The sequence below is a fragment of the Taudactylus pleione genome, unplaced genomic scaffold, assembly GCF_031769625.1.
Source record: "Taudactylus pleione unplaced genomic scaffold, aTauple2 ptg000238l, whole genome shotgun sequence".
In the NCBI taxonomy this organism is placed as follows: Eukaryota; Metazoa; Chordata; class Amphibia; order Anura; family Myobatrachidae; genus Taudactylus; species Taudactylus pleione.
This window is the reverse complement of record NW_028284640.1, coordinates 6,364,011-6,387,352: the sequence shown is the minus strand read 5'-3', so window position 1 is coordinate 6,387,352 and position 23,342 is coordinate 6,364,011. Positions and strand designations below refer to the sequence as shown.

The following is a 23,342-nucleotide window of genomic DNA, read 5'->3' as shown; positions in this document are numbered from 1 at the left end:
CAGCCGATACCCGCGAGGTCAGCAGACTAGCATCTAAAGAAGCTTCTCCAATGTAAGAAGCAGCGTCCCTCATTTGTCCCAACAACGCCCGCTGGACATCCGGAGCGTCGTCCGGGAAGGTATCTTCCAATGCATTGGCCCACCCCTCAATGGCCTTGGCCACCCAGGAGATGGCCATGGACGGTCGGGCCACCGCCCCGGAGAGGGAGTAAATAGACTTTAAGCAAGTCTCAACTTTCCTGTCCGTGGGATCCTTCAGCGAGGATATCGACGGTAATGGTAAGGTGGCGCCCCGAGTTAAACGGGTGACATGGGAATCCACCGCCGGTGGAGTTTCCCATTTTTTACAATGTGCCTCAGGGAAGGGGTAATTAGAAGCCAACCGCTTCTGAGGAAGGAATCTCTTACTGGGCGCCTGCCAAGCTACCGCCATATGATCCGTCAACTGATCCGACAGGGGAAACACCGCAGAAGCCACCTTAGTTTTTTTGAAACTAGGAAACTTCGACTTAGGAACCGGTGCCTCATCCTCTATAAGAAGAATAGCTCGCACCGCCCTAACTAGTGCTCGCACATTAATGGACGACTTGGTATCCATTTACTGGACCGAGGCGTCCGAGTCAGTGTCATCAGGGACCTCCCCATCATCTGAGGAACCCTCTGAGTCCGATACCTGAGCAGCCCGTGTCATGAGTGGGCGTTTTGAAATCCTAGAAGGCATGTCAGTCTGCAACATTGACTGAAAAGCTGAGGAAGCGGCCGCCAAATTTTGCACGGAGTTGGAGAGCACATCCACCCAGGGTGGAGGAGTCACCATAGGGGCCTGAAAAGGTACCACAGGCTGCTGCGGCACAGGGGAAGCCTGTATATACATAGGCAACCCCGCATAGGGACCCACCGACTGAGACCCAGGAGGACTCCGCAATAACTGCGGGACACCCGGGGAATGGGGGATGGTCGGCTGGGACAACGACCTAGTAGGGAGAGCAGTCGGGACCGACAGACGGTCCGCAATAGACACCAGCACTTGAGAAAACATCGCCCACGGTGGTTCCTGCGCCAGAGAAGGTCTGGATGGGCCAGGAGCCACCTGGCATCGACTACACAGGCCATCCTGAGACAAATCCTCCCTATCTACTCCTGCAGAACAGCGTCCGCAGGAGGCCAACACCGGAGCCACTGAGCGCTCAACCTCCTCATCTGACATGACAGAATATATTATATATCTGGCACCAGGGTAGAAGTAAAATGCACTCACCGGTGTGCTGAACAACAGCCCACAATATGGCACTGAGTAGCACACAACTGTATGTGACGGACCTCACAAATACGTGATCTATATAAGTGAGGTCAGTAGAAACGCCCCTCCCCCACACACTTGTAGGGCTTGTAGGAGAAGTAAAGGGATAGGTATAAGCTGACAGTAAGTAGAAAATAAGCACAGACAGGCAGCACTAGCAAAAGTCACATACCATGCAGGAAGATATACTCACTGCACCTTTCCACTACAATCAACCTGCCCAGATTCAGTGTCTGGGAGGGCTATAGTGCTGTGTACGCTGTCCTTAATCAGGGGAGAGGTACACAGGGGGACCGGTCCGCGTGCTCCCTGAAGATCTGCGCTGCCACTGTGAGAAAATGGCCGCTGGAGACCTCAGAGGAGGAGTGGCCGAGTAGCTGCAGCTCAGCGACGCCAGACTCCGTGCTGAAAGGCGCGCTGTTAACCCCAGGGCTTGCCGGCATCCCGCTTGCCATATATCCCTGGTGGTCTAGTGGTCCCACGGGTTATTCCTCCTCAGAGGGGGAGCCCGCCGCCACCGCTAGCGGCCCCCGGTCTGTCCCCTAGGACCGGGGGCAAAGGACTGCATCTGCAGGCAAAACCCGCGAGCCGCCGCTAATCGGCGACTCGCGGCTTACCTTGTCCCCGCCGACTCCGGCAGCAGTCCAGGGAGGGACCCAGAGTCCGGCTAGTACGGACTCTGGCCTCCCGCCGCGATCCCCAGTGCAGTACTGGCGTCACGGCGCCAGCGGGGAAGGAGAGCGGCAGCGTGGGCGTCTGTATAGACAGCCCGTCGCTGCCACACTAGAGCCTCTGTTTTAAAATAAAAATCTAACAGGCTCTTTTTTTTTTTTTTTTTTAAATAAAAATAGAAAGCTTTTGGGGGCTGCTCCTGCAGCCCCCCTGCGCAGGTGACCCGACTCCGGCCGGGCACCAACTCAAACTGAGGTGCTGTGGCCGGGGGCGGGGTATAGAGGAGGACGGACCCAAGTGCATCCTGGGAGCAGCTAAAGCTTTAACTGCGTGGTGCCCATGGATCCAGATCCAGCTATACCCCCAAGGTCAACCCTGTGGACACCCTATGGACCCTGAAGTAGAAATAATGCCTAACTTCCGGGTTATGCGTTCCGCTCCGTAACAGTGTTCCAGCAGTAGCCAATGGAATCAATCCATCACTGCTCCAGCTTATGCGTTCCACTCTGTCACAGCGTTCCAGCAGTGGCCAATGAAATTATCCTTTCATCTCCTCCTTCGGAGATCACATGATTCGGCGGACAAATAATCTACCCAAACGCCGATCATAGGGATGTGATACTATGCCGCCCGGCTACTGGACCGGACAAATCTTAAGCGCTTTACCCTAATTATTTAGCACTAGCGGGGCTTAATTCAGGAGCTTAATTCCAGTAGCTAATCTATATGTGACAACCACCACCCTACAAACCCTATGACATGGCGACCATTTTATAGACGATTTGTCTTTAGATGGACACTATTATTAAAGGGGATCACCGGACTTATCTATGGTGGCCATTTTGTGTATGACCAAAATTCACCCATATTAAAAAGACATCATATATAAACCAACAGGGAATGTGATGTCAAATTAAAATACCATAACCATATTACCTCATTAAAGGACAATAACTCCCAATATTCTAATAGAATTTGCTAAATATTAACCCAAGTGATAGTGAAATAATTGTGACAATATCTTTAATTCAAAACACTAATTCAAATAATGTAATGATACAAATTGCCAATTCCTCATAAGATTTAGAATTTCACAAAATGCCACATTCTCTAAAGTTCAGATAAAGCACCTATTTACGAAACAAACAACCTTACAAAAAAGACACTATGTCTATATTCTCGTTCAAACCATTAGGAACAATAGTATTTAATGTAAAAATCCAATAAGACTCTCTTTTTGATAACTGTAATTCTCTATCACCCCCTCTTTCATTCTCCCTTATGTGCTCTAATGCTGTAAAAGTAAGGCTTTTTGTGTCTGACTGGTGGAATTCCTGAAAATGTTTCGGGAGACTGTGAGTGGTTATTTTATTTTTGATGTTTCTTATGTGTTCCTGTATGCGGATCTTTAAACATCTTTTCGCCTACATAAGCTTTGTTACACCCGCAAGTGATTCTATAGATTACAAAGTCGGTGTTACAAGTAATTATGTCTCTGATCTTGTAGGGTATACCTTCTTTTATTTGTCCTTCAACCGTTTTTTTCTCCATAAATTTGCAACAAATGCATTTTTTACATGGAAAACATCCCGTTTTTTTATTATTCAAAAAATTCTTTTCTTTCTGGGATGTTAATTCACTTTCTTTGATTTTAATTAATCTACTGGGGGCTAAAATGCTTTTCATATTGTTTGCCCGTTTGTAAACAAGTCTTGGTTTGGATGGGAGACTTGGGCCTAAAATGGGATCCTTTTGTAAAATGTACCAGTGTTTATCTAATACCTTATTAATCAATTTGCTCTCTCTATTATACTGTGTAACAAAAGGTCTATTATTAAATCTATTCTCATTAAGGGGAACCAATTTTTCTTTCAGAAGGTCCTCTCTACCGAGTCGTGAGGCTCTATCCACGACTATGAGGCCTTCATTATTTTTCCTTCATGATATCCTCTTTCTAAAAATCTGTCCTTCAACATCTCTGATTGACCCTGGAATTGCTCATCATTACTACAATTCTTTCGTATTCTTAAAAATTGTGAATAAGGTACACTATCGAGCCAGACTGGAAAATTACTTGTTGCAGGGATAAAACTATTTGCGTCTACTTCTTTAAAGTGGGTTTTAGTAGTCACTTCCTTATCAATTTCACTACGGAGGACAATATCCAGATACTCTATGGTACTTTTATGTTCTTTAAAGGTAAATTTTAAATTATATTCATTTACATTAATGTATGAAACAAAGTCATTAACACTTTCCACATCTCCTGCCCAAATCAAAATAAGATCATCAATATATCTCCGAAAAAGAACGATATTATTGACAAAAGCTGAATTGTATATATATTGCTCCTCCCACTTACCCATCAAAATATTAGCATATGATGGTGCAACCTTTGTGCCCATAGCTGTGCCCAGCTTTTGTAAAAAGAATTCTCCCTCAAATTCAAAAAAGTTATGCTCCAAAATGAATTTAAGTCCATTTAGAATAAAAATCCTTTCATCTATTATTATTTCGGGTGAATTTGATAACAATTCTTCCACCGCCTCCAAGCCTTTCTGATGTGGTATGGACGAGTAAAGTGCTTGTACGTCAACTGTTACCCATCTGTAATAAGATAACCATTTTGTATCCTTAATTAATCTCAATAGACTGGTTGAATCTTTCAAATAAGATCTAAAGTTACAACCTTTTGTGAAAAATTTAAGATCTAGAAAATGTGAAAGGTTCGAGGTTAAAGAACCCACACCCGAAATTATTGGGCGACCAGGGGGAATATCTCTATTTTGTGCACCTTTGGGATATGATAAAACAAGGGGATCCTTGGATTTTTGATAAACAAAAAATTAAACTCTTCCTTACAGATTACACCTTCTTTAAGTGCTTTAATGAGTAAATTTGAAAGGTCATCTTGATATTGAATTGTAAGATTATTGAGAAGTCTTTCATAAGACTTCTATTTTTATGACTAAACTAGGGTCTGTCTTAAGTTGTTTCAAAGCCTGTTTTTCTTCAAATTTTAAGTTGTTCTTATATATATATATAAAGTTTCTACTGGGGAGTGCCGCTGCCACATATATATATATATATATATACATACACACACAGATCTATAAATATACACACACACGCTTAAACCTGTCTGCAGATATTCAGTGTCTCTCCCTCTACAGTACACCTTGCCTTTGCCATTGTGGAAGATTACATCCAGCTAGCTGCTAAGAGGTGCAATCTAAATGAGTTACAATACAGTATGTACATGGATGTCCAGAAAAAAAGCTATACATCAAACTACAAAACTTACTGTATATAAAGACCAAGCTTCATATTAACAGACCAGAATAAAATTTTAAAAGCAAACAAGATTAAAAGTGTACCTTACCTGGGCCAAAGTGATGTTCTGGGAACTTCAGTCTTCTGTTCCCTTAGCACATCCATTGGGATAGGGTAATAATACCGACCGTGGGGATTCCAGTGCCGGAATACCGACACCTGTCAGAAACCTGCCGCCGACATCCCGAGGGTTAGGAACTAAGGAGGGAAGGTTAGGTTTAGGGTGCGGGAAGGGGGACTTTAGGCACTGGGGAGGGAGGGTTAGGATACTGACCGACAGGTGTTGGTATCCTAACCCTGTTGGGATGCCGGCATCGGGATTCTAACCGCCGGGATCCCGTAACCAACCCCATCCATTCAATAAGGGATCTATCAGATTCAGTGGTCTCCTTAGTACTGCTGACTACATTAAAGCAGGGTACACACTGGATATATCGTCCGACCCGGCGGATCGGATAACATATCTAGCACATCGGCCAGTGGGTACCCGTTATGTCGCTGACGATGCACGCGCCTGCGCATCAGCGACATCGCCCGTCGGACCTGCATGCAGCATCGTTCAATTTCTGCCAGCATCAGCAAGTGTGTGTTTACTTGCCGATGCCAGCACCCCCGCCGGGACCTGCCACGGATGACATCGTACTGGGTACACATCGTTAAGTGTATACCCAGCATTAGCAACATGGTGCATTGCTAGTAAGCAAACAGTAAGCCATCTGTTAGGGTCAGGAGGCACACAGCGGAGTGTGGCAATGTTTTTGAAGACAGTACTGCAAGTTATATATGTGGTACCTATGATGGTAGAGTCAATTATGCAAAGAAGTTGCACATCTCTGACAAATGTAGGTTGAGCTCTTTTTGAACCTATAGGTCACACAGGCATAATAATATGTATGCACTAAAATTATCACCTGTTAATTCTTCATTCCCTATTTAGAATAAGCTTCTTGGGCCAGTTCCATCTTAGATTTATGCTAGTACCGATCAAACCCTATGTACACAATGTAAAATATAAATATGTACATTTTATCTAAATGTGCATTTTTTGGGGGGAGTGGCAATGGGGAATTTATTAACTTCTCAAGTAGTTGTAGTCCGATACATCCCTCGCTGCACTTTAATTTGCGGGCATCTCTCCCACACGCTTTGTCCTGGTGGATGACATGGTGGTGTCGTGGGATCCCTTATCTCCCCGTGAAGTACCTTACTTCCCACGGAATCCTCCCTTCTTCAAGGTCCATTCTATCCACCACTTCCCCCTATTCACTATTGTGCCCCGTTATTCTACAGCCCCCAGGTACACCTCCCACTTCCAAGATAACTTTGCCATCTGGCTCCCCAACTTCCTCTCCTTTGACCTTCCCTCTAGTATCCTGTGTGACTGTAATATAGCACTGGACAATCCCACAGATGATGCTGCTGTATCCAAGCTGCTCTCCCTTACCAGCAGTCACATGCTTGACCTAGTCTTCCTCTATTGCAACATCGGCATTCACAAACTTCTCCCTGCACACCATCTGTTCTACTTTCCCTTCCACCATCACCTCCCCCAATATCACTCACCCCAAGCACAACCATTCTTCTCTAGACCCTTCTCTTTTCTCTACACCTCCTCACTCCTATCTTCATCCTCTTGAATTGACCAATCTGTCTCAGTTTATTATTTCTCTCTCACCTTTTCTCTAAACTCCACTGCCCCAGCTATCACTGTCAGACTTCATCACTCTGCATCCCAATCCTGGCACTCTAGACCAGGGCTTGACAAATCCCAGGGGCCAGGTCGCCATGGCTACCAGATTTTGCAGAGAGGGAGGAAGCAGATCCTCTTCAGCTCCCGCAGAGATTCTTGCCTATAGTATTGCAGCGTTCATTTTATGCACAGGAGTGCATGTGCTGAGTGTCGTCTATGGTGACTGCTGTGCCTGTGTCCGTCCCGGCCTGTGCTGTGCTTACTCCTCCTCTGCATCCCAGCCTGCTCTGACCCATGCTGTGTCTCAGTCTACACTGATCCTCCTGTACATCCCGGCTGTCTACTGTCTCTGGCTGCATAGAGCTCTCCAGTAATAGGGTCTATGCATGGCCAGGGATTGCGGAGCAGCTTCAGAGGAATAGTAGTGTGACCATGAGTAGAGGGAGGTTCCGTTTTACTTTTTGGTACCATTGTTTTATATGAAATGTGATCCGTTATTACTGGAGGGTCGGGGGTGGAGCAGAAGAGCTGTGCAGAGCATTGAGGGGGCCTCCATGTTACTATATCCACTCAACTGCGACCATTTTGTGGACTAGCATAGTGTGTGTATAACAGTTGCATAAACACCGCTGTGCTCTATCACTCCTGTAATTTTTTTTTGGGGGGGACACAGTGTTCTGGCTCCTACACTTTCATCCTGGCTCCTAGATTTTAGAAATTTTGTCAAGCCATTGACTGCCTCCATTTGCAATCAATTCATGCTCTCTTCCTACTCTTCCCTAGTGTATCTCACGTATCAAATCTCCTACCTCCTCCCAATCCCAGTCACATCCTTGCTACCTTCAACTCCCTTCTCTGCCCCCCCCCCAATTAAAGCCTCTCTCAATGTCATTTCCTACCCCAGCATCTTATTTCAGTGCTTTCCTCCTCCCCACCACCACCCAATGGCCTTACATTTCCTTCTAGCTTCTCTCCACTTATCCTAGCTACCATCTTGGACTCTCTTCCACTTTTTCCTTCAACACACCCTTGTCTCACCCTAGATCTAAGGAAGACCATCCCTTGCCCCTAACTCTAATTACTGCCCAATCTCTCTCCTTCCCGATACCTCCATATCCTTGAGAAGATTGTCTACCTCTGCATTACAGCAATCCTTTCCTCCAGTGCCCTTCTCATCCCTCCTTAATCTGGTTCAACCACCACCAGTCTACTGAAACTGCCATCACCAAAGACACCAATTATTTTTTCACAGACAATTCTGTTACTTCTTCATATCCTTCTTAATTTGATTGCTGCCTCTGACGCAGTCAACCAACCTCCCCCTCCATTGTCTCCATGAATCACTTCTCATCAACCTTCACCTTCCCCTTCTTTTTTCTAACTGGAGATGTCCGTTCACAGCCCACTTCTGTTCTCCCTCTATATCTCCTCCCTTTGATATCCGATTGGTACCTTCGGCCTCCAAAACCATCTATACCGTATGCTGATGACATTATAATCTAACTCCCCTCCTGGATTTCCCAGCGCTTTCCTTTGCCCCACATGTGCATTTATGGTAATGTTCTTTAGATATGCCATATACTTCTGCTATGGTTAGATATTGTGTATTGCACTTCTTGCTCTGATTTTATAGATTTTAATTTGTGTTCCACTCTTTTATGGTGCTGTGGACAGCCTGTAGCACCTTAAGTAAAAAAAAAAAAAGTGCAACTAATGCAATATAATGGGCTATTACTATGCACAGCACAAAACGACACTCAGGATTACATGCCAGCCTCAAAAAGAAAATTGAAATTTTTAATGAATATTTGTCTTTTTTTAAATATAAAATGAATATTCGAAATTTCATACCACAAACAATTGTGCTAAAACCACTGATCGCTTTATTTGCTGATGAAAATATTAACATGTCACATGCCTATGACTGAGGCTAGAGACCTTTACATCAGCGCAGAAGTTACTGCCATTACAGCACAATCTGTGGATGAAAAACATACCTGCATCAGTGATTTTGCACAATGCAAAAAAAAAATTGCAATATAGGAGTTTAAGCTCAAAATTCCAAAACCAACATACCAGCACATACTTAGCATTACAAAAAATGTGCTGTAACGTATAGTATTTGCATAATGTACACATTTGTACTATTTACATCACATTAATAAAAGAAAACCCTTATGCCGGGTATTCACTAGCCGATTCCATAGAGCGATTGCACGATTACGATGCCGTAATCGTGCAATCGTTCAGTGATCGGGCACACATCGGGGATGTAAATGTCGGAAATGACCAGCGATGTGCACTCCCGCTGGTTGTTTCTGACATCAATCATCGCCCGAACATGCTAGTCAACCTGACTAGAACGTCAGGTTGAGCATGTTAGGGGATGATTGATGTGCCTACACTGAACGACTGATCATTCAGTGTAGGCACATCACAGACTGTAATCGTGCAGACGTTTGTCAATGTAGTAATCGTGCAGTCGTTTCTATGTCTGCTAGTGGATGTGCCCCATCAATGTGAGAAAAGTAAAACATACTAAATATTTTGGCTCAGTAGATTCAACTGGATAACATTAAGGATTACCCCAGACCTGGAAACAGACATTGAAGTTTTGGGGCTTTAATCAATATAGGATTCATTTTATACAGCTATATGAAAATAAACAAAATATATACACAAAAAGTTCCTCTACTGGTCACAGAAGAGGGGGATGTGTGTGGTTTGTAGGTTATTGAAGCTAAACAGCCATAATGTGGTGTGGGTATGCTGGACACTTGTTAATCATTAATATAAATACATATTGAAAAACCTAAGGCCTCAATGAGTGTTCATTTATTTTGCTCTATACATGCAGAAGTCTCTATCACAGCTGGCTGCTTCCGGCAGATGATTTTTGTGCTCCTGCTCTGGCGAGTTTATCAGCTTCTTCATTTCCTTGAAAACCAGCATGGCCGGGAATGTGCATCTAAAAGAGACAGTGATGACTTATTAAAGGTCAGAGAACCACCATAGTAGAGGATTACCTAACAATGCCAGGCAGCCAAGACAACGTTTGTCCAGAGATTCTACATTAGTGAAGGAGCTTATTTTGTTGGCTGTACATGCACTATTGAAAGCTAATTGCCATTTATGTACCTATTGTGAGCCTCCAATAGCCAGTATCATCCCAACGATAATACAGGAAATCATTTAAAGACTTCCAAATCACTAGAGATGTGGTAAAAACCAATTATCACTGCTTTGGAATGTGTGAGGGGGCGTACAAATCTCACACTACTCTAATTAGCATACTTGGCTAGTAATGAAGACCTCCATAGACTGGTTCTCATTCATTTCAATATGATCATTTATTACAACTGGGGTTCCCAAATGTAGCGAACACTGGCAAGAGCATTGCAATGTATCCAAGATTTTAAATCTCTGATGAAATCACAGATTTCTATATTTCCTTATAAACGATCAAAACAATGCTGCAAATAGAGATTTAAAATAAAAAAAATCCTGCTTCATAGTGACAAATTCCTGTTTGGCAATTTCAATTAATTTACAAAAAATATATGCCTACAGCTGGCCAAACAGATGTGTCCTTACACATCTTTGCTGAAGAAGTCACGCCTAAAGGCCCCTCTCAGCGCTCCGGGTACCGTGCGACTCTGCTTGCACCAGGTGTCTTTTTTTGCCGACAATGTGTCTAAAATCGGATTTTGATGTGATTAGGACGCACCAGCAGACTGTGCGGATTAATTTGATAAGACAATTTTATATCTGTGCGTGACTGAGTCTCTGATTCTTATACGAAGTGCTACAATGCAGTGGTCGAAGCTTTTTTCATTCCAAGCTCCGTTGTGCTTTATATAGACTGCACGGTACCTGGCGGCTCACTCACGCCAGGCAAGTCGCGCTGCGTGGTGTATTGAGACTAGATGTATGAGGACACATCTACAGTCAGGTGCATAAATATTGGGACATTGACAGAATTTTCATATTTTGGCCTCTATTCACCACCACAATGGCTTTGAAATGAAACAAACAAGATGTGCTTTAACTGCAGACTTTCAGATTTAATTTGAGGGTAATTACATCCAAATCAGGGGAACGGTGTAAGAATTACAACGGTTTCTATATGTGCCTCTCACTTTTTAAGGGGCCAAAAGTAATGGGACTATCAACTCCAAAACTATTTCATGGACAGGTGTGGGCTATTCCCTTGTTATTTCATTATCAATTAAGCAGGTAAAAGGTCTGGAGTTGATTCTAGGTATGACATTTGCATTTGGAATCAGTTGCTGTTGACTCTCAATATGAGATCCAAAGAGCTGTCACTATCAGTGAAGCAAGCCATCATTAGGCTGAAAAATCAAAACAAACCCATCAGAGAAATAGCAAAAACATTAGGTGTGGCCAAATAGACTGTTTGGAACATTCTTAAAAAGAGAACGCACCGGAGAGCTCAGCAACACTGGAAGACCATGGAAAACAACTGTGGTGGATGACAGAAGAATTATTTCCCTGGTGAAGAAAAACCCCTTCACAACAGTTGGCCAAATCAAGAACACTCTCCAGGAGGTAGGTGTATATGTGTCAAAGTCACCAATCAAGAGAAGACTTCACAAGAGTGAATATAGAGGGTTCACCACAAGATGTAAACCATTGGTGAGCCTCAAAAACAGGAAGACCAGATTAGAGTTTGCCAAACAACATCTAAAAAAGCCATTACAGTTCTGGAACAACATCCTATGGACAGATGAGATAAAGATCAACTTGTACCAGAGTGATGGGAAGAGAAGAGTATGGAGAAGGAAAGGAACTGCTCATGATCCAAAACATACCACCTCATCAGTGAAGCATGGTGGTAGTAGTGTCATGGCATGGGCATGTATGGCTGCCAATGGAACTGGTTTCCTTGTATTTATTGATGATGTGACTGCTGGCAAAAGCAGCAGAATGAATTCTGAAGTGTTTCGGGCAATATTATATGCTCATATTCAGTCAAATGCTTCAGAACTCATTGGACGGCGCTCCACAGTGCAGATGGACAATGACCCGAAGCATACTGCAAAAGCAACCAAAGAGTTTTCTAAGGCTAAAAAGTGGAATGTTATGCAATGGCCAAGTCAATCCCCTGACCTGAATCCGATTGAGCATGCATTTCACTTGATGAAGACAAAACTGAAGGGAAAATGCCCCAAGAACAAACAGAAACTGAAGACATTTGCAGTAGAGGCCTGGCAGAGCATCACCAGGGATGAAACCCAGCGTCTGGTGATGTCTGTTGCAATTACAGCCTGAAGTCTGGAACGCATAAAGTATTAAAAAGTGAAAGTTAGATTTAGGATTGTTTAGTTTGTCCCATTACTTTTGGCCCCTTAAAAAGTGGGAGGCACATATAGAAACCATTGTAATTCCTACACTGTTCACCTGATTTGGATGTAATTACCCTCAAATTAAATCTGAAAGTCTGCAGTTAAAGCACATCTTGTTTGTTTCATTTCAAAGCCATTGTGGTGGTGAATAGAGGCCAAAATATGAAAATTCTGTCAATGTCCCAATATTTATGCACCTGCTGGTTGGAATAAAAATCTGGTAATGTATGGGAGTGAATGACAATCAGCTTTTTGTTCCCAAACACCAGAAAACAGACAACAGTCGTTCAGACAAGTTGGTTAAATCGGTTTTAACCAACTTGTCTGAACAGCAGTTTTTGTCCATTTTCAGGTGTTTGGGAACGGGATGCAATTGGGAAACCGGCTGTCTTAAGGCTGTCTTAATCCCGACAGCCGGCTTCCCGACTGCTTTATCCCGGCGGGAGGTTAAATGACAGGCGTCTATATCTAGACACCTGTCATTTTCCAAGCGCCAGGAGACAGGCACCCGGCATCCCGATCGAAGGGATGCCGGGCGCCGTGAGTGGACAGCCGCGGGGGGGAGGAATTAGGTTTAGGGCACCCGGGGGGGGGACTTGGGGTTAGGCACCACCCCCGGGAGGGTTAGGCTAAGGGGAGGGAGGGTTAGGCACACCCCCTGGCTGACTTAGGTTTAGACAGCGGGTATGGGGTGGGTTAGGCACTTACATGGGGGATTAGATTTAGGCACTTGGGGGGAGGTTAGGGTTAGGCACCCCTAAGGAGGGTTAGGTTACTTTTTACTTACCTGCGGACGAACGGGATTTCCAGCACTGTCGAGCTTCCGCTGCCGGGATCTCTGCTTCTGTCGGCCTGCCGCGGCCGGGATTCGAACTGCCGGCCAGAGGGACGGCGGTATTTCATACCGATTCTTTTGGGAACACATGGCTGGTTGTCATTTGGTCTCATACATTACCAGATTTTCATTCCAACCAGCTGGATGGTTGGAGGAAAGTTGGTCTGGTGTATGGCCAGCTTAATATGTTGATTATTAAACTGGGGAAGTATGAATAGCAGAGTCATAAGCTAACTTGCACCTGTAGCGATTTTGCAGAGATAAGTACTATATCTGCTGCTCTGACAACACAATTACCAATGAAAATATTGATATATTACACACTACAAATCCTCACTCCTTTCTGGCTCATACCATAGGATCACTCCTTATCCATGTCAGATCCTGAATCTAGGCACTAATACAGGAGGTTCCCAAACTCGGTCCTCAAGGCACCCTATCGGTCCAGGTTGTAAGGATAACCATGATTGGGCACAAGTGTTTTCATAAGCTGACTCAATTTGTTTTAACCATCCGTCGTCAGCCATGGATATCCTTAAAACCGGAACTGTTAGAGTGCCTTGAGGCCCCATTTTGGGAACCTCTGCACGAATACATTTGTTAAGTTGGAAAGGGCAGAAAGAGTCTGCAGTACAGATGCCCTATTGCTGTCTGGGAGTAAAGTGCTATACTAAGGAATGGAACTACTACTCCTGATGCAAGGACATGCAACTTTACTGAGTACATTGTAAGTTATGCAAAGTAACAGGTACATTCTGCAGCATACATGGCATAAGGTCTTGTGAAACAAGGTACATAGGCACTATGGGGCAGATTCAATTCGTCGTGGGGTTTATCAGGAGCTGCGAGGGAAAATCTGCATTAAATGCACATTGAGACTTAACGCGCAGGGTAACCTTTCATATAGATTCTGGGCACTTAACTCAAAATCTGTGTGTTAAAGCATGTTAGCTGCAGGTCTACAAATGTGGGGAAACTACATAATAATTGAATAGCTCCGGGCATTAAACCAGAAGCTTTAGCCGCAAGGTTAAAAAAAAAAAAAAGGAATGGACAGATATGCAAAAAAAAGGTACATAATAAAAAGGTCTGTGCACTAAGGCCCTCATTCAGACCCACTCGCAAGCGGGCGTACGTACAAAAATATTTAAATTCAATGGCTCGCTCGTATTTTCGTTCGCATCTAAAATTCCTCCCTAAACTCTGACGACCCCTCCTCTAACTAACGAGCGTACGAAATAGCGAGCGTACATCCCCGAAATGGCTTGAAAGGAACGCACGCACACGTATAAACAGGAAGTGGCCTTGTCAGATGTCGATTACCTGCTCCTTTATTCTGCCTACCTCCATCAATCGTATCATGCCAATCAATGTATCAATTAGCTTAATTGTTTGTTTTCTTTCAACACAATGCAAGAAACTTTACTCTTGTCCGTGTTTGTGTTTACCCGCAGAATACGTACGGATGAAACATTCGCTTTTATTGTTCAAAAAACATGTGAACCACAATTAAACAATTGTACTATTGCTGTGGATCCCCGCATATTTCCCTGGGTTCATTTCTTTATTTAAATTTGCTTACGCATGTCACTGCATCAAGCCTATCCTAACTCTCCAGAGATTTCTGGTCCTGTCGAACACATGACTCATACACTAACCAATAAAATTGCTCCTGTTAATTTCCAAAATACATTAGCCAATCAGAAAATTTTTACACACTTTATCAAAAATGATTTTTAAGAAAAACACCATTGCCATCATGAGAGCCTCCGCATTCACCAGGCGTGAGCTGCTGGTGCTTACGGAGGTCATGGATCGCCGGATCACCAGCCAGCCTCAACCCATGACCAACCGGCAGAAGCGCTCCGCGTATGCGGAGGTACGGTCCCGCCTGCGGTCCTTCGGCTCACGCCGCAACATCGGGCAGCTGGAGCGCAGGTGGTCCGACCTGCAACGGCGAACGCCCCGCTTGCTGGCATGCTTTTGCATGCAGATCCTGGCAAGTAAGTGTTATGTATTGTGGTTTTAATGTTTGTGTTTGTGGGGCAAACTGCGTGTGCATGTTTTCCTGTCTGTTCTATTTATTATTTGTACTCATATCTGCGTCTGCATGTTTTCCTGTCTGTTCTATTTATTATTTGTACTCATATCTGCGTCTGCATGTTTTCCTGTCTGTTCTATTTATTATTTGTACTCATATCTGCGTCTGCATGTTTCCCCTCTATTTCTGATTTTTTAATTCTACTGCTATTTTTTTTGTTTTTATTTTTTTTTTTTTTTTTTTTGTTTTTGTTTGGTTGCCCGGATTTGTCCATAAACTAAACGCAATTTCTTTGACATATTTTAGGGGGACAGCCAAGACTCCGCCATCAACGTCCGTCCAGACGGCGTTCCCGCCCACTCTCCCCAACCCCCAGCCAACACTCCACCCCAAATCTTTCCCCTATTCCCCACTCCTCCCCATCCTTCCCAGACCCTCTCCCGGAAATGTCGGGCCTCCTTCCCCTCCGTCCCACTTCCCCCTCTCCTCCACCCACCCCTCTTCCAATTACCCCCTCCCCGGAGTCCAGCATAACTCCGCCCCATTCTTTGGGGAATGACGGATCCTCCGAGGAGGATCATGGAGGTTTGGCCGGAGCTCCCGATTTGTCTCCCGGTATGTTTTTTTAATTTTTTTTTTAAAGCACAAACTGTTTGTATGTAATCATGTGTCGTGCCTTTCTTCGTGTTTTTGTGGCTTGACTTTTGTTGATTGTGAAGGTTTGCCTTTACATCTTCCTGGTGATTTAAGCATACACATATCATACCTGTGGGAATTTGTACCTAGGCCTTGTATTTTTGCCAGCCCACCCTTTTTATTTCTGTTTTTGGGTTTAGGAGTGATTTGGTTTTTTTTTAAAGTTTTTCTGTGGATTCCCTATTGTTGTATTAACCCACACACTTTTCTCACCCACAGAGGAACAGAGGCGTCGGCAAGAGGTGGCGGATGTTGTGGGGCAGATGCGCCAACATGTAATCGGCCTTCTGGTGGCCCTCGACCGGCTGTCTGGCCTCCTTCGGCATTAGATTTTTTTTTTTGGTTCTATTTTCCAAATAAATTTATTAAGACAAATATACGTTGTGGCTCATTTTTAAAAACCAAAACCAAGATAGTTTAGCCTGACATAAGTTCCTGCAAGGATTTCCCTTTTTTAAAAGTTAGATTGTGTTTTGTCTTTGTATGTCAAACAGACACCAGAAACACATAACAGTAACAATGTCATTTCCCTTTTTGGGTGTAGTGTCAATTACAGATTTCTACATTTTCCAGGTTCCTACTTGGTGCGCAAGCTGCTTAGGCCAATCTTACAAATCCCAAGGTTGGGCCAGGCTTCCTTTTGGTGTGGATTGGGAAGCTGAAAACATATTTCAGTTTTGCTCAACTGGCGTCAGTACTGGTTTACCCCTTAGTCAAATGTAACTTGTGTTAACCTGGTTACACTTGCTGTTAACGTCCCAAAAAAGGAAGACCATTTCACTCTTCAAACATTTATTCACAACATAACAGAGAAAACAAAGTGGTCACTCCCAAAAAAAATACACAGTGATAAATTCAAATACAACACATACCAAGAAATAATTAAATAAAAACACAAAATCAAGAACTGGTTGACGAAGGACCATGCCAACATGATTCCACAAACATGGCGTTGCGATATGGGTTCCAGAATATATGCCCAAAAGGACCAGATCCAGGTTTGGTAAGGGTAGCAGGAAGTAGTGAGCGTTGGAGTGCCAAAGATTATGTGAACAAACAGAAGATGGTGAGAAAAATAAAAAAAAATTAGATGTTCGCCAAAAAACACAAACACATTAGGTATAAACACTGGAGTTTTGTTCAAACTTACCTAAAAAATCTGGCCACCACATCATCGCGTATGGCCCCCCCACATACTGACCTTCGACCAACCTCGGGGGGGCCATCCTCAGGTAAGGCATCCTCTGGCTGCATTGGGACACCACTCCTTATGGCAATGTTGTGAAATATCCCACACAGGACCACAATTTTCAACACCATATCCGGCACATACAGGAGCTCGCCACCAGAGCGGTGGAGGCATCTGAATCGGCCTTTTAAAAGGCCGATACAGCGCTCCACCACTTGCCTGGTGGCTGTAAGTGCGGAATTATACGCACTTTGTGGCCCTGGTGTGGGAGCCAAATAAGGAGTGAGCAGCCAGGACATGCAAGGGTATCCACTGTCTCCTGTGAACAAAAATAGACCACATCAGGAACACTGTGTATTAAGCTTAACATTGTTATGTACTAAAGGTCTCCACTTACCCAGAAGCCACGCATCACCAGCTTGTAGGTTGGTTAATTTCTGCCATATCCCTGATTGCCGGATGACGAAGGAGTCATGAGCACTTCCGGGTAATTTAGCATTCAGGGACAGGATCTGGAGGGAGGCATCACATACCACCATTACATTCAGGGAGTGATAGTGTTTCCTGTTTCTAAATATTGCCTCCAGCCGTGCTGGAGGCTGAAGTGGTATGTGAGTACCATCCACAACCCCTATGATGTGTGGGAAGCCAGCTATTTGGTAAAAATTGGCCTTGGCCACACTAAGGGCACCCATATCCAAAGGCATTTGAATAAAATGATGGAGGTGCTTGAAAAGTGCCTCCATCTGCCCTCAGGATCCTGGAAAAGGAGGATTGGGAGATGCCCGCCACTATTCCCACCGTTGTTTGAAATGATCCTGAGGCACAGAAATGTAACACCGCCATAAATTGCGTCAGTGGTGGTATTGCTGTTGGACTGTCAATTTGCCGCTCAAGATCACTTTCTATTAATGAGAGAGTGTCTATGATGATTTTGGGAGGTAGACGGTAGCGTCTTAAAACCTCATCATCGGGCATTCCAAAAAGGGTGACACGTGTTCGAAATATCTGGGGCCTTGCATGCCTACGATGCCTACGCCTGGGACGAGTTTGAGGTTGGTCGTCTTCCGGGAGCAGGGCCAGAACAATTCGCCCCAGATCTACCTGAAATTCAAAGTTTACAATGTAAGGCTTTTGACCCACCCCAAAAGTAAGAAAAAACAACTTAGCTTTCTGATACCATCCATAGCTGCTTACATGCCGGGGTATTGTCATGATACGTATAAACTGTAAAAAAGCCAACAATGAGACTTCAAAAATTTAGAGGGTGTTTTTTGGTTTAAAAATTGTTGCAAGCCAACACAGAAAATAGCGGAAAAACACATTTGGCCATCGATGAAAACGACATTGCACACCGTACGTCAAATAGGGTTCAAATGGACCCAAAAAATGGAAAAGGGAAAAGCAAAACTGGATTATATGATGAATAAGCCGTCAAAAATGCGGTAATTAAATCGCAAATGCAAGTCGCTACACCAACAGTCAAAAATGCGGTAATTAATTCGCAAATGCAAGTCGCTACACCAACAGTCAAAAATGCGGTAATTAAATCGCAAATGCAAGTCGCTACACCAACAGTCAAAAATGCGGTAATTAATTCGCAAATGCAAGTCGCTACACCAACAGTCAAAAATGCGGTAATTATTCGCAAATGCAAGTCACTACACCAACAGTCAAAAATGCGGTAATTAATTCGCAATTGCAAGTCACTACACCAACAGTCAAAAATGCGGTAATTAATTCGCAAATGCAAGACAAAAAATGGACTTACCCAACTCGAATATATAAGATTTCCACAAAAAACTTCTTTGGGTCCGAAAACCAAAAAAAACTAAAAAAGATGAAATGAGTGTTAAACAAATTAACGAACCACAAAACAGAAGAATACACCAATTGGCCACAAATTTGAATGCACAAAACTTACCAAATCAGGAAAGGATGTGGAAAAAATGAAAAAAATGCGAACGGAAAAACCAAAGAAATGTAGCAAAAACAAACAAAAAACCAACTCTGCCAAATCCTCCAAACGCAAACAACCAAATCCAAACCACTTAACCGACAACACTCCAACAACCCCACCTCGACTCCACACACACCAAGCCATAAATAGTGTTTATTTTCCCGCACAAATTAAGGATGAATCATAGGGACGCACAATCAATGATGCGGCCGCAAACTAAGGACGCATGTATAAATACGTCACGAAATCACATAGAATTTCTGGATGATTTCATGCTGGAAGCAGAGACATGGCTTCAAACCAGGGAAACAATGGTCAAAATTGCGGCGGTAAGGCCTTCATGCATTTTGTGTCAATGATTCTTTTAAAACATAATATTGTGCAAGTTGTGAAGTGGCTAAATCTGCATATTTACCCAAATAGGTGAGGAGGATGACATGGAAGAGACTGCTGGCCCCAGTCAACCCGCCAAAGCTGGCAAAAAAAAAAGGCAGCCACATTTCACAAGCAAGGAGATGGAGGTTTTGATCCAGAAGTGCGTTGACATCCTGCCCCAGGCAGCCAGGAATATGAGCCAAAGCCAGAAGTGGAGAATGTGGGAGGAGGTCGCCGTTGCTGTCAATAGGGTGGGTGATTATGTCCGTCTAGCCCGGGATGTCAAACGGCGGTAAGTAAACACTTTCCCATCCTATAAACAAACCCCATTGTAAAAAAAAGGATAATGGTTCCAAATTCATTCCACAGATGGGCAGACTTCAAATATCGTCTCAAACAAAAACTTGCCGACAGGGCTAGGCATGCAAGGGGGACAGGTGGGGGTCCCACCCCTGTGTCATTGGAGTTGACAGACTTAGAAGAGATGGCACAGGGGTGTGTGCAGGCTGTGGAGGTGTTTGGCGTGTCCAACATGGATACGGACATGCCAGACTTTGCGGCTCCTCATGTTGGCCAAGGTAAGTCTTGTGATGTCACCAACTCAGAAATGCTATTGTGCCAATATGTAGATTCTAATGTGAGTCTTTTCTCCAATTTCCTAACAGAGACAGAGGCGGATGAGTCTGCTCCAGAGGGGAGCCTTGGCCGCAGAATTTCTGCTGGCTCTGCAGGGGAGGAACCAGTACATCCGGCTGAGGACCCTGCAAAAGCCAGTCCAGGGCGTGCCCCCTCGCAGGCAGTGGGCCTCCTCACAGAACTCAATTTTAAATCGGATTTCCATACGGAGATTCTGCAGAGGATGGACGCCAGTCTGATACGGGTGGCTGAGGCCCTGGAGCAAAATGCTGCGGCCAACGTGACCATTGGTCAGGCCCTGGCGGAAAATACCAGGGCCAACATCCGCATCGCCGATGCCCTGGAGCAGCTCGTTCGCCAGCACATGGTGGAGCCGACCTCCCTTCCTGCCGGAACATCCGGATCCTCCACCTCTGGCACAACATCAGCCAATCCTCCAAATGTGCCTAGCCCTGTGCCTAGTCCAGAGGCCACAACATCTGCCTCTGGACAGGCCAGCCCGATGGCATCCCGGACCCGGTCTGGCGCCCACCCTCACCCAGCCAAACGGGCGAGAAAACGGTGACAGCAATGGCGACTTTTCCCACACTCCTTCTGTGCTTGGCTCATATTCCTTTCTGGTCAAAACTTCCCTCTCCTTTCTTGTGAAATGTTTTTAAATTTTGTATTTACGCTTATGTTAGTAGTTATGTTATATTTTTTTTTGGATCAAATATCTTGGCCACAAAAAAAGGCAATACAATATTAGGCCAATTTGTTTGTGTGTAAACAATAAATTAAAAACAAAACACTGACATTGTATTGTGACATTATTGTACAAATGGGTTACATTTAATCCTGGCCTTAAACGCAAAAACTGACCCTCTTTAAAAAAAAAAAAGGCCTCTTTAAGGAACGTTTAAAAAATCACATAGCGATGCAAATTCCACAGTAAACCAAAAAAAAAGGGGAGCTAATTAAAAGATGATGACATTATTGTTACAATAGGCCATAACCACCAAATTGTGGCCAAAATAAAACCCCAAAAATGTACGCTAATTGATTGTGTAATCATGACATTAGCAGCTCTGATTTCCACCTGCGTACGCTTTTGTGCTATCCCAATAAACTGCTTTCCAAACACATACCAAGCCGGATTTCAATCCAACACTAATTACTTTACTGACCAGCCGCGATTAATCGCTGCACCATCGTGGAGTCCCGGGACGGAGGAGAAGGCCATCGCCAATGTGGTCGAGTAATCCTGACCCTAAGCTGTGCGAGCATTTTGAAGGGAAAGCGGATGTTTCAGTGACGTATGAGACGGTCCGAACACATTTGACGTTCGCATCTGCTAATGTATGTACGCCCCAAAAACGCCTCGCCACGCCTGCGTTTTTTCATCTCCACCCCCGTCAACACCCAAAAACGCCCTGTTCTGTCAATCACATTTGACATGTCACTTCCTGTACGCTATTTTAGGAACGAGAGAAAAAAAGCTCGCAATCTGCCGTACGCACATGCGCAGTGTAACACAGACGCATGCGCGGTTAGTCAACATCGGAACGCAACGAGCGTACTGTTGTTAACGTGCGGCTCTGAATGAGGGCCTAAGACGTAAAGTCAGCCTTCATGCACTGATAGAAGTTCTCCCCATCAATTTTTTCTCTATTAAGGTACACATTTCACTCATACTGCACTCACCCAATTGACATTAATCCCGCGTGAAAGATGATCAAGTTTTTCAAAGTCTTCTCGGTTTATGACGTCTTTACCAGTGGCCAGCTTCCAGCCATTCTTCTTCCAGGAATGTATCCACTTAGTGACACCTGGTGAACAGAGTGATGTTACATTGATATGCAGGCTTCCTAACCAGGGCACATGGAGCAGTGACTACTAACCTAGTATTCTTCTCCATTAATGGCACTTACCATTTATTGTAAACATGCTGTCCGTATATAGTACAAGCTTTGTTATATTTTGGCCTTTGGCCTGTTCTATCGCTTTACACGCTGCCTGGGTGGAAAAAAAAAAAAAAGTTATGGTAGACTTACCTTTGTTAACTTTTTCTTCGAGGCCCATAGGGTCTAGAGGGATACCATAGGGAAATGTGATTGGAGTGATCCAGGCACAGAACAGTTAAGCTTTCAGCTCAAAGGATGCCTCGGGTTCTCCTCCACATATACCCCGCCCCTAGCCACAGGCATTCAGTTTTGTAAATAAGCCCAAGGCATGAGAAGGAAGGACAATGAAAGAGTTAATAAAAGGCAAGTCTACCATAACTTATTTTCTTCTTCAAAGGTCCACAGGGATACCATGGGGGATGTTCTAAAGCAGTTCCCCCAAGAGTGGGAACGCTCCTGAGCAGAAAGTACAATCCGCCGCCCAAAGGAAGCATCCTGAAAGGCAAAGGTGTCAAAGGCGTAGAACCTAAGAAAGGTGTGGACAGAAGACCACATGGCTGCCTTACACAATTTTTCAGCAGAGGCACCACATCAAAACGCCCACGATGGCCCCACAGACAGAGAATGTGCTGCCCCCGTGTTTGGAACAGGGAGATCAGCCTGAGAGATAGTCATGCGCAGTCATCTAGCCAGAGTTCTTTGTTAGCTGGCCAGCCTCATTTGTGAAAACCATACAACACAAAAAGAGCGTCTGATTTTCTAAAAGAGTTTGTACAATCCACATTAGATACGGGGAGCACGTACCACATCCAGGGAGGCTTCGACTACAGAAAGGTCTTTAGACTGGAAGGCTGGAACAATCTCTTCAGTCACATGAAAACCGGACACTACCTTAGGAAGACAACCCGCCCGTGTATGGAGAACAGCTCTATCCTGGTGAAAAATCAAAAAGGGGGAGCAACAGAGTGCTGCCAAATCAGAGACTCTGCAGGCAGAGGAGATAGTAGGGAGGAAAAGTCTTTGCTGTCAACCACTTAAAATCTACTGAGTCCAGAGGTTCAAAAGGGGGAGACTGTAGCCCCTTTAGACAAATCCCACGGTGCCACTGGTGGGACAAAGTGGCTGAAATCTGAGGACACCCTGAAAAAAAGTTCTTAAGATCCTGCGGAGAAGCGATCCTTCACTGGAACCAAACTGACAGCGCAGAAAACTATACTCTCAGTGTGGCCAGGCGGAAACCGAGGTCTAAACCAGCCTGGAGAAAAGAAAGTACCCGGGAAACCCTGAAAACCTTAGGATCATACTTTATGTGGGAACACCATTGACCAAAGGAGTGCCAAACTACTTAATAGATGCGAGCAGAGGA

At 44.4% G+C, this 23,342-nt stretch overlaps 1 protein-coding gene across 2 annotated transcripts in view; it reads right to left on the bottom strand.

The window, feature by feature from the left end:
• Positions 1-8,778: 8,778 nt before the first annotated feature.
• Positions 8,779-23,342, bottom strand: part of RNASEH1 (ribonuclease H1) — a 35,546-nt gene continuing 20,982 nt past the window's right edge. For both annotated transcript variants that reach the window (XM_088479525.1, XM_088479526.1), the window contains exons 7-9: positions 22,004-22,088; positions 21,777-21,901; positions 8,779-9,963 (exon numbers count right to left, since the gene is read on the bottom strand). In XM_088479525.1, coding sequence (XP_088335651.1) covers positions 9,862-9,963; positions 21,777-21,901; positions 22,004-22,088 — 312 coding nt within the window. In that variant the 3' untranslated portion in view covers positions 8,779-9,861. The remainder of the gene's footprint in view (positions 9,964-21,776; positions 21,902-22,003; positions 22,089-23,342) is intronic.